The 10,905-nt window shown below is 43.3% G+C and overlaps 1 protein-coding gene across 1 annotated transcript in view; it reads left to right on the top strand.

Annotated features, from left to right (window-relative positions):
• Positions 1–4: 4 nt before the first annotated feature.
• SIAE (sialic acid acetylesterase) overlaps positions 5–10,905 on the top strand; it is a 37,737-nt gene continuing 26,836 nt past the window's right edge. Inside the window, exons 1-2 of the mRNA XM_008021338.3 lie at positions 5–139; positions 4,178–4,339. Of these exons, the coding sequence (XP_008019529.1) occupies positions 73–139; positions 4,178–4,339 (229 nt within the window). The 5' untranslated portion in view covers positions 5–72. The remainder of the gene's footprint in view (positions 140–4,177; positions 4,340–10,905) is intronic.

Genomic DNA, 10,905 nt, shown 5'->3' with positions numbered 1-10,905 from the left:
CCCCTGCCCAGACCCCGCCCCCGCCGGGAGCCCACCTTCCCAGTCCCGAGCGGCGGGCGGATCCTTGCAAGCATGGTGGCGCCGGGGCTTGTACTCGGGCTGGTGCTGCCATTAATCCTGTGGGCCGACCGAAGTGCAGGTGAGGCGGCCCGGCTCGGCCGGACCCCTGCCCCTCAGCCTGTGCGGGCTCCGAGACCCCGTGTCCCCTGGGGGACACGGATCCGCGCCCCTTTCTCAAGGTCGACGAAGGAACCTAGCTAGGCTAGGTGCTCGCGTCTCCGACCTAGGCCCGGTCTGCAGGGGTCTGCTGGGTTGGACCCCGGCCTCTCCACTTTCTCCACCCCCGCTCACCATTCCTAACATGCAGCCTGTGCGCAGGAAGAAAGTGCGGTTTGTCTCAGTGGGGAGGCCCAAATGTACCCAGAAAGAGGCTTTCGGGGTCCTGGAGTAACTGCAGGGGAGCTCGGAGGAAAGGAGGGGAAGCTAGTTAGATAATATTTGGAAACAGGTGACTGAATCTTCCAAAACATTTCAGCGCTACCCCCTCAGTGGTGCCCTTGGGGAGGGTTTGCTTCAGGCGGGGTTCCTTAGGGGAATTAAATTTTACTCGTTTAAGTGGTTATTAGGGCTAAGAAATACAACCCCCTCACTAGCTCAGACTATTTAAGGCTCAGTTTTGATTTCTGGTGCAGCTTACAGATATTGGTGGTGAGATAATGTGAGTGGCATAGGGGAGGCTGCTGGCTCGCTTTGTGCAGGTCAGATCTTGATCTTGCCATTCGAATACCTTAGGCTGGATACTGGGTCACAGTATGGAGAAAGCAGAAGGTACAATCTGTCTGATAATGCAAACTGAAGTGATAATAATGTTGGATTTCTTCCTTTCTTTTTAAAAACTCTCAAAGCGTGGACCCCAGCGATCCCTGTTAAGAAATGAAAGTTTGGGCAGGAGAACAGCGTGCAGAAAAATGAACGCTGCTCTACCTGACAGCCGGAAAAGTACCTAGATTCAGACAAACTACAGGCCATAAATGATTGTTTAGAGTCTAACAAAAGTGCAAAATGCTAGCACTCTGTATGCCATTTCCTGACTCTTATCTCCACTCAGTGACCTTTGAGATCCATCTTATGAGGTAGGGAGAAGATATTTTATTAGATTGTCAGTTAAAGGCTGTTTATTTTAGTGTCAGTATTTTATCCTCCTTTGGATAGTATTGTTACATCACCTTCATTAACATTGGTCACATTTTTCATTCGTTAGTACTCTACTTGGTTGCATATTCTGACATTTTTCCTTTAAACCATTCTCCCTGTGCCCATGTTTACCATGTAATACTTGAGATGTACAAAATTATATGTAGCAATAACACAATAAAATGAACACCTATGACAGCAGCACCCAACTTAGAACTAGAACAGTGCCAGTCTATTGAGCCTGGCATTGTGCTCCTTGTCAGTGCCTCCGGAACTCCTCACCAGAGGCAACCACTGTCCTAATTGTGTTATTCCACTTTTAATGATTGTCTTTTCCCCATAACACTCATTCCTGTTTTTCTACTCCAGCCCCAAATGAAGGAAAAAACTGAAGACCTAAAAAACCAAATGTTGGCTCACACCTTTAATCCCAGCACTTTGGGAGGCTGAGGTGGGCAGATCACTTAGAGTCGGAAGTTCAAGACCAGCCTGGCCAACATGGTGAAACCCCATCTCTACTAAAGATACAAAAAAAAAATTAACCATGTGTGGTGGCACACGCCTGTAATCCCAGCTACTCAGGAGGCTGAGGCAGGAGAATCGCTTGAACCCTGGAGGCGGAGGTTGCAGTGAGCTGAGATCGCACCACTGCACTCCAGCCTGAGTGACAGAGCAAGACTCTGTCTCAAACAAACAAACAAACAAACAAAATCAAATGTTAAATGTATGTGTCTCGCGTTTGACATGAGGAATGACTAGCCTTGCTCTCTTTCTCATTCTCTCTCTTTTTTTTTTTTGTCCATTGTACAATTCCTTGATGTTCCATGTCTACTCTAATGAGCTTAGAATTTAAACTTTACAAAGACAAGGAATATGATTTTTTCTTTGATTTGCCGCAAGTATCTAACTTCGGCAAAAAGGGAATTTCAAGTTTGGAATCAAGTGACTTGTTTTCTAACTTCGTCATAAACTATGTTATTTGAGACCAAAGGACATTAATGTTTGTGGTATGTTTAGCACTGTGCCTGCCACAGGTAAAGTCTCTAGTAGAGTGGAAGCTCCCTGCAGGCAAGGATTTTTGTCTGTTATTATTATTATTATTTTGTCATCGTTATATCCCCAGTGCTTAAAATAGTAGGTATCAATAACTATTTGTTGAATTAACTAATGAACATGCAAGCTATTTTAAAAAATTGTTTAATCTGCCTTTGGTCTCAGTTTCTTGATCAGTAATATGATTATACTTCTTGATCAGTAAGTAACATGTTTATACTACGGTTATGAAGATCCTTTCCACCTCTAAAACTCTTTAGCCCAGCACAGAGTCATTCACAAAGATGTTCATTAAGTGTATATTGGTGAAAACAGACAGACTTGGAAAGGTATTTCCCCTAGCCTATGGGCTACTGACTGCACACAAATGTGCAAGCTGCAGCCATTCCCCTACCCCCACCCTCTCTCTACTTAGCTCTTATTTATGTCTGTGGTTTTCCTTTTTTTGGTTCCATATGAAGCACCTACCCAAGACAAGGCCCTCCCACACATGTGCCTCCCCCTTCCCCCCAGCAGGCTGCCAACCTGCTTATGCAATTCTGGGGCGTTGTATTCTTTTCTTAGAGCATTTTGCTCATGGTAGCTGTGCATCTCCAACCCAGTAGGCCTTCTGGGTGATCTTTCATTGTCATGTAGGTTTCATGATCACAGTAGGTTTCATGATATTTGAGCTGAATCATATATAGCTCATAAGAGAGAGCTGAAGATTTTTAGTGACTTGCCTGTTATTCCAAGAGCAGGATAAATAGGCCACGGAGCTGTGTAGGCGACTCCATTAGCTGTGCTGCCCTGTTAAGTATAGCCGAAGGGGCCCTCATCATTTGTAGCTTCCAGGGAGGAAAATGTCAGCCTTGTTAATTCTGATTCTTTTTTCTGCCTATCATTTTTGTTTAAAATGCTTAAAAAGATCTTAATTTTGTTAATTATTATCTTTTAGGTAATTTTGGGTCTGTTTTATTCAGATAAATTGGGATATAATTTATTTTTTTCCTTGTTAAGTTTTGATGAGGAACACGCTGAGATAATTTGGATGGATGTTTGTTATTAATAAAATACTTCTATATAGGCTGGATGTTAAAAATAGGAACGATCTCGTTAAAGCGAGTTCTTATTCAGTCTTGTTAGTGACTCTCTAGAATAGAATCCAGTTTCTAGTGTGCTTTATCTTGTCCTTTTAGTATAATTTAGCTTGTGGAATGGGTAAAATTGTGACAGAAGACTTTTGTTCAGACATGTTGACCTTCTGTCTCTCGCTGACCTTATTTATGTGTCTTGATTTATTTGAATTTACCTGAGAAGGACGCTGACTTGTCATGAATATTTATAAGGGCTTATTTAGAATTTTTGATGCAGTACACTGGTTTGTCAAAAAACTGTGATAAGGGGCATTATTTGAAGGAAATTGGCATTAGTGGCATGGAAAAGGGGAGATAGAGAAGGGGAAACAGATTAGGGAAGGCTGTTTGGAGAGAGGCACGCTGCTTTATTCCCAGCCATTAGGAGTGGGCGTGGTAATGGAAAACAGGGAAAGGAAGTGGTTTATTTTTCTCATAAACACCGTCTATAGGGTGCATGAAAGGAACATTTTAGTGATTTAGCGGGACAGAGCCCAGTGTTAGGGCCAGGCCTGAGAACAAAGACAGATCAAGAGCTCTGAAGGGGAGGGAAGACTATGGTCTGTTGGTTGCTTTGGGCTCTGGGAGTTTTCCTTAGTGGTCATCGTGTACTATGATGCATACTGTTGGAAACTGTTCTTGTTATGTTGCTTGCCTAATTAGGAGGAAGAAGATCTAGTTTTAGACGATTAAAGGGACTTAGTATGTTAAAATTCTCGTGCATAAAGACTGTATGTTCTTTGCTGTTTCACTTGATCCAGTTGGTGCTGTATCTCTCCAATGATGCTCCCCTCAGTGTTTGCTAACGTTTTTAGGTATTGGTTTTCGCTTTGCTTCATACATCAATAATGATATGGTGCTGCAGAAGGAGCCTGCTGGAGCAGTGATATGGGGCTTCGGTACCCCTGGAGCCGCAGTGACCGTGACCCTGCGCCAAGGTCAGGAAACCATCATGAAGAAAGTGACCAGTGTGAAAGGTAAGGCAGCCCATCTTCTGTTCAGCTATTGCCCTCTTCTGCCACCTGCTGGATTATCTGAAAATGAATGCTCATGCTGTAGCTCACGTTATCCATCCATCCGTCTGTACATCCGTCTGTCCATTCATCCATAAAAGTTATTTGAATTTTGCCATGTGCTGGGCATTGAGGATACAAAGAAAAATAAGACTGAGTCAAAGTTCCTATTCTCAAGGAACTTACGGAATAATGGGAATAGATACCAAGTTATATAGGACAGTGTGATGAATGCTATGATGAAGGTACATGTGGGGTGTCTTGGGGTACAGAGGAGAAACATTGAACTCAGACTAGGTGGTAAGGGAAAGTTTCCACAGAAGATGATATTTGAGCTGAATCACATATAGAGGAGAGGCAGTATGGAGGAGAGGGTAAGAACTCTGGTAGTTCTTGCCCAACAACATTCTTACCTTCTTACATTCTTACCTTAAAAAATCTTAAAACCCAACACTAGCACCATGTAAATCCCATTTCTTATTTTTAAACCACAGCAATTCTTTGGATTTCTAAGTCAGCATCATTTACTGAGAGTGCCATAATGTAACAATGTAAGACTTCATATTGGTAGTCTAAAGCTCTGGAAGTTACTGCTTTCAGGTCCTGATTCTGTCATTTCTATGGCTGAATAATCTTGGACATGTAATATAACATCTCCGTGTCACAGTTTATACGTAAAATGGAGAGCGTCATGATACCTACAGGATTACTGTGAGAATTAAATGAATTAACACTTGTGAAGTACTTGTAACAGTGCCTGGCACACATCTGCAGGGTAAGTTTTCGTAGTCATGATTGTTACTATTACTATTCTTATTTAGTCAGTCATTCAAATATCTATTGAGAGCCTACCATGTGCTCTCATGAGTGAGACATTGTGCTAGGTAGTGGTGATACAGTGATAAGTAAAACAGATATGTCCTCTCCCTTAATGAGGCATGCAGGTTAGACAGGAAGACAGTAAGCAGTTACAATTCAGTGTGATAAGTGTGTTAAGTGTGATAAGTACCACAGTGAGGAAGAACAAGGTGCTTTGTAGAGAATAGGGATAATTATGTAGTCTGAGGCTCATCTTGAGAGGTGAGCAGGGCACACCAGGTAGTGAGAATAGCCTGGCAAAGGCATGGAGGCCTGAGTGTACCTGGGCCATGGGAGACATGCCAGGCAGGTTGGGTGGTCTGGAACACTGGGGGTGTATGACTGGGCAGATGACAGGAGATAGGTTGGAAGGGCAGGGAGGCTTGTCTGTCATTGCTAAGGAGTGTATGTTTTATTCTAAACAGACAGAGTTTTAAACAGCAAAATAATATGATCAGATATTTTAGAAAGCTCACTCTGGCAGCACTGTGGAAGATGGATTGGAGATTAGTAAGATAGAGGTGGTGGGCCCTGTGGGCAGGCTGCTATGATATCCAGGCAAGAGATGATGACGGTTTGACCTCATAGAGTAGCTGTGAGGATGTTCAGGAAGGTGAGAATTCGCAGTTTTCATGAGCAGGGAGATCCTTACAAAGGAGTGAGTCTCTGTCTAGAAGAGGTAAAGATGTAGAAGCCGGTGTGGAGGAGATGAAGCTAGAAGTTATGGGATGCAGGAAGGCACGCTCAGGGCTGGATGTTACAGATAGCTCTATAGCTGTGTGATGTGGAGGTGAGAATGAGACAGATGAGGAGGCTGCTCAGAGGTGGAGGTGGAGTTCAGGTGCAAAGTGGTGGTTGGAGCAGTGGCTAGCATATATATGTGACAGGGATGCTTGTGGGAATTGCACTGGCCCCCGAAAGCAAGGATTGTCTGGTTAGTTTTATCAGCATACAAAACTGGTGATCCAATCCAGAGTGATCCGGATCCTGATGCAGTCTCTTCAAAATTCATTTCCATTCAGCAAACATTTAAAAATACTATATGCCAGGCATTGACATAAGGTAAGTGCTTCTAATTCTTGGGTTTTAAGACTTTTTAAGGTAAGAATGTTGTTGGGTAAACTAAAAGACCGAAAGGGAAGCTTCAGCTGATTGAGGCATGCTTCTCTGTTGGATCTAAACGCTGTCGGTGACTTGCAGGATGTCCTGAAAGTGAAGGATTCAAGGGACTCTTCGTGCTTTCTGTTTGTGCCGGGCCACCTTAGAAATGAGGAGCACTGTGTACAAATAATGGCACTCTCAGTAAATGATGCTGACTTAGAAATCTAAAGAACTGCTGTGGTGTAAAAATAAGAAGTGTGATTTACATGGTGCTAACAAGTTACCAATAAATATTTAGGCGACAGAAAAAACACAGTGCTGTAGAGATACATACGGAAAGCGTACAATGTTGTGTAGCATTTCAGTTTAAAAATCCTCATACATTGTTTTTAGATTTTTCTCCCTTCATGCCTGTTTCAGAAAACACAGTGCTGTAGAGATACATACGGAAAGTGTACAATGTTGTGTAGCATTTCCCTTTAAAAATCCTCGTGCTTTGTTTTTAGATTTTTCTCCCTTCATGCCTGTTTCAGAACTAGTATTTGAGGTGGGCAGAGATGAGGCAGGAGGCTAGGTGGAATGAAAGGTAATAATTAGGGGAGGAGCCTGCCTTTTCCTTTACAGTGATTGCGAAGCTGCTCATTTATCTTGAGTTGAATTTGATAAACACCGAGTGAGGGCTTACTGTGTCTAAAACACTGAGCCAGAAACCCTAGGAAAGTATAGAGAAGAATACAAATAGTGCCCATCTCTCAAGAACTCACTCCCCCATTCCATCCTTTCACATTTAGTAGTTTAGGCTCAAGTAGTGCTCCAGCTGCTTCACTGCAAGGGGATGTATCATGCGTAGTTAAAAGAACCAGCAGCAACTTAAGAGAATTGAGTGATTCATGGGTACGGATGATAATTTCACAGGAAAAGGGGTTGATGTTATTGGTGGTGGTGGGGACCTGTTTATTAGACTTTCCACATTTACTTGGTAGAAAAGGGGAAGGTATTTGAGTTTAGAGAGATCTGCAAACCTGCTGCAGTGGGTATCTTGCTTTGTTCTGCCCGTGAAGCAAAATAGATGAAGTGTTAATTGGAATAAAGGAGGTAGACATGTAAGAAATTTCATGGGCAAAATATGTCTCTCAAAAGACATACCACAGAGAATACTGAAGGGTGGATTTCTGGTTTAGATTTTAATGAGGACTCTGAGATTTTCAGCCACATTACCTGAGTTTGCTGCTTTGTCTACCTCTGGTAATATTTAACTTATTACCCATAGTCCCCTAGAAACCCAGAACAAAGTAAGATATAACAGCATAAAGGTGGTTGTCCAGCGGACTGACACTGAGACTTTGGGAAAATTAACACCTGAGGGATGATTGGGACCACAGTCAGGTACTGGGTTGGTTCCAATGATGTTGTCAAATGAGGTAAGAGGATTCTTTTAGACACAAGGAATACAAGCAGGGAAAACCAGGCATATCCTCTCACTTTGACATACATGGTAGGGGTATGTGTATGTAGGTGATAAAATGGGGGCGTGTCTGTCTATATTTGTCATCATGATTGAGGTAAATAGATATATTTTCTCTACCTTAAAATAATACAAAAGCCTAAAACCCTCCCTGCCCCTGGTTGGCATGCATACCAATTTTCTTTTCTTTTTTTGAGATGGAGTCTTGCTCTGTCACCCAGGCTGGAGTGCAGAGGTGTGATCTCAGCTCACTGCAACCTGTGCTTGCCAGGTTCAAGTGATCCTCCTGCCTCAGCCTCCTGAGTAGCTGGGATTACAGGCACCCGCCACCACGCCTGGCTAATTTGCATACTAGTTTTCTATGCTACCTAATAAATTGCCACAAACTTAGGTGCTTAAAACAACACGCTTTTACTATCTCACAATTCCTGCGAGTCTGAAGTCTGGTTATGGTTTAGCTGGATTCTCTACTCAGGGTCTCACAAGGCTGAAATCAAGGTGTGGGCCAGGCTGTGTTCCCATTGGAGGTGCGAATAGAGAGTTACCTGTTTCCAAGATCCCTTGCGTTGCTGGCACAATTCATTTAGGTGTTGAGCTCATGGCAGCACCTCTACTGTTTCAGATCTCTGACCTCTAGATCCTCTTTGAAAGAGCTCACCTTATTATGTATGCCAACCCAGGAAAATCTTGATTTTTATTAAAGTCAAATGATTAGGGACTTTAATCACATCTGCAAAATCCCTTCACCTTTTCCATATAACATTATCTAACACAAGAGTGACATCTCATTCCCTTTGCCATTTTCTGTTGGTTGGGAGCTGGTCACAGATTCTGCCAGCCACACAAGCCTGTGACTTTGGGGTGTCACCTTAGGATGTGTCTGCCACCACAGGCTATAGTGTAAGTAACTTGCATGGGCAGTTTTAATGATACAAAAGCACTTAAGCTTTTTTCCCTTTGCATTCATATTTGGTGGTGGAGGTGAACTTAAGATTACAACAGAATAAATGTAGTTTGGTGAAGGGCAGTGTAGGCAGTAAGGCCTTCTTGACTTCCAAGCCATTTCCACAAACCACTGAGCCACTTTGCAGCTAGTGAGGAACTAGGGTTCTGTTGGGTGGGGGTTGGGGGGAAGTGAACAGGGGCTCTTTTTTCATCTCTAGGTTGTTCTCGGGAAGGGAATGGTCATGGATAATTTTCCTTTTTCTCTTCTTGGCATCTGAGATTTTGGCACAATAATAGAACAAAATAATTAACATCTGATGTGAGTAACAAAAAGAAAAAACAAGAAAGCACTTTATGACTATGTCTCTAGACAAATTATTTTCATTTTTTCCTTTGATCGTGTGCTTGTTCTTCCCATTTTGAGGTGGGAGTGAATTGTGAGGTGGAGAGAAGGTGGAGACAGAGAGTTTTTCACTGCCCTTGGCTGGAATGTGAGAAGAGCAACAATAAGAAATAGGCCACCAGAGGCCAGGTGCGGTGGCTCACGCCTATAATCCCAGCACTTCCAGAGGCTGAGGCGGGTGGATCATGAGGTCAGGAGATCGAGACTATCCTGGCCAACATGGTGAAACCCCGTCTCTACTAAAATACAAAAAAAAATTTAGCTGAGTGTGGTGGTGTGCGCCTGTAGTCCCAGCTACTTGGGAGGCTGGGGCAGAAGAATTGCTTGAACCCGGGAAACGGAGGTTGCAGTGAGCCGAGATCATGCCACTGCACTCCAGCCTGGAGACAGAGTGAGATTCCGTCTCAAAAAAAAAAAAAAAAAAAGGAAATAGTCCACCAGAAATGCTAACCCTTAGACATGAGAATGTAAGGCCCTAGTCAATTTGCATGGCTCTCTTGTCAGTGTAACCCAGGGATGGGGTCTATTTCCTACCATTTAATTGATGGAGTACGTGGCATACTAAGCACTCTAAGTAGCTGTATAATGAAGGAAGGGAATTAATCTTCCTAGGTGGCACAAGAAAAAATGTGAGGAAGCAGAGATTTGAGTGCACGGAAAATGAGGATTTACAGAAACCTGGGCCTGGCCTGGAATTGCTGATAGCAAGTGATTAGGGCCCAGAAGAAGGATGGAGAGCAACTTGTTCAGAAAGCCGATCTAGATCAGTAGAAAAGCAGCTGGATGGTGAACTCTTTGTGGTTAGTGACTCAAGTTTATTATTTGGACTCAAGCTTATGTACTTCATGGGTCACCACGGTTTCTAAAAACTCTTAACCAAACTTGATTGGCCTGTGGTGAGCTCTGTTTCAACAAACCAGTCCTGAACTGATAAGCCAAGGACTAGGCAGTTCTTATGAAACACGGTAGCTTTTGCCTTTTTAATCCCACCCTTGCTTTTGGTCTAAGAAACAGTCTTCACAGGTGCTGCTGTCCTTTGTATATACTTACATAGGAGCAAATCCTTATTGTTCTAAATGAACCGTCTCTGAGTTGGTTTAACCATTAGTAACCTCTCTGGAGTGCATCAGGGTTTCCCTGACTTGCCTGGAAGTTAACTGTTCTTAATACTTGTTATTGTCAGAGTTTACTTTACTTTTTTTTTTTGAGATGGAGTTTTGCTCTTATTGCCCAGGCTGGAATGCAATGGTGCGATCTCAGCTCATGCAACCTCCACCTCCTGGGTTCAAGTGATTCTCCTGCGTCAGCCTCCTGAGTAGCTGGGATTACAGGCACATGCCATCACACCCTGCTAATTTTTGTATTTTTAGTAGAGACGGGGTTTCACCATGTGGGCCAGACTGGTCTCAAACTCCTGCCCTCAGGTGATCCACCTGCCTCGGCCTCCCAAAGTGCTGGGATTACAGGCATGAGCTGCTGTGCCTTGCCAGAGTTTTCTTTTATCAAGTAGGAAAGGAAAAAAGCTAGAAACTAACATCTTGAGGACTAGCCCAGGAGGAAGTTTTCTGAGGTCTTTGTGGAAGTTGGAAGGCGGTTCCTCTGGGAGGCAGTTCTTGGGAATAAGGCTCAGGACTTGATGCCTAGTTCTCTCTACTCCTTAGGCCCTAGAGGGAGTCATCCTCTGGTTGTAGTAGGATGGTATTGCCATGTTTTGCCCAAATAGTTTGGCATTGTCTTTTTATTACTGGGTAGCAGAGT

This window comes from Chlorocebus sabaeus, chromosome 1 (assembly GCF_047675955.1).
Source record: "Chlorocebus sabaeus isolate Y175 chromosome 1, mChlSab1.0.hap1, whole genome shotgun sequence".
Taxonomy (NCBI): Eukaryota; Metazoa; Chordata; class Mammalia; order Primates; family Cercopithecidae; genus Chlorocebus; species Chlorocebus sabaeus.
Note: the sequence above shows the minus strand (reverse complement) of the source record. Positions and strands in the feature narration are given on the sequence as shown.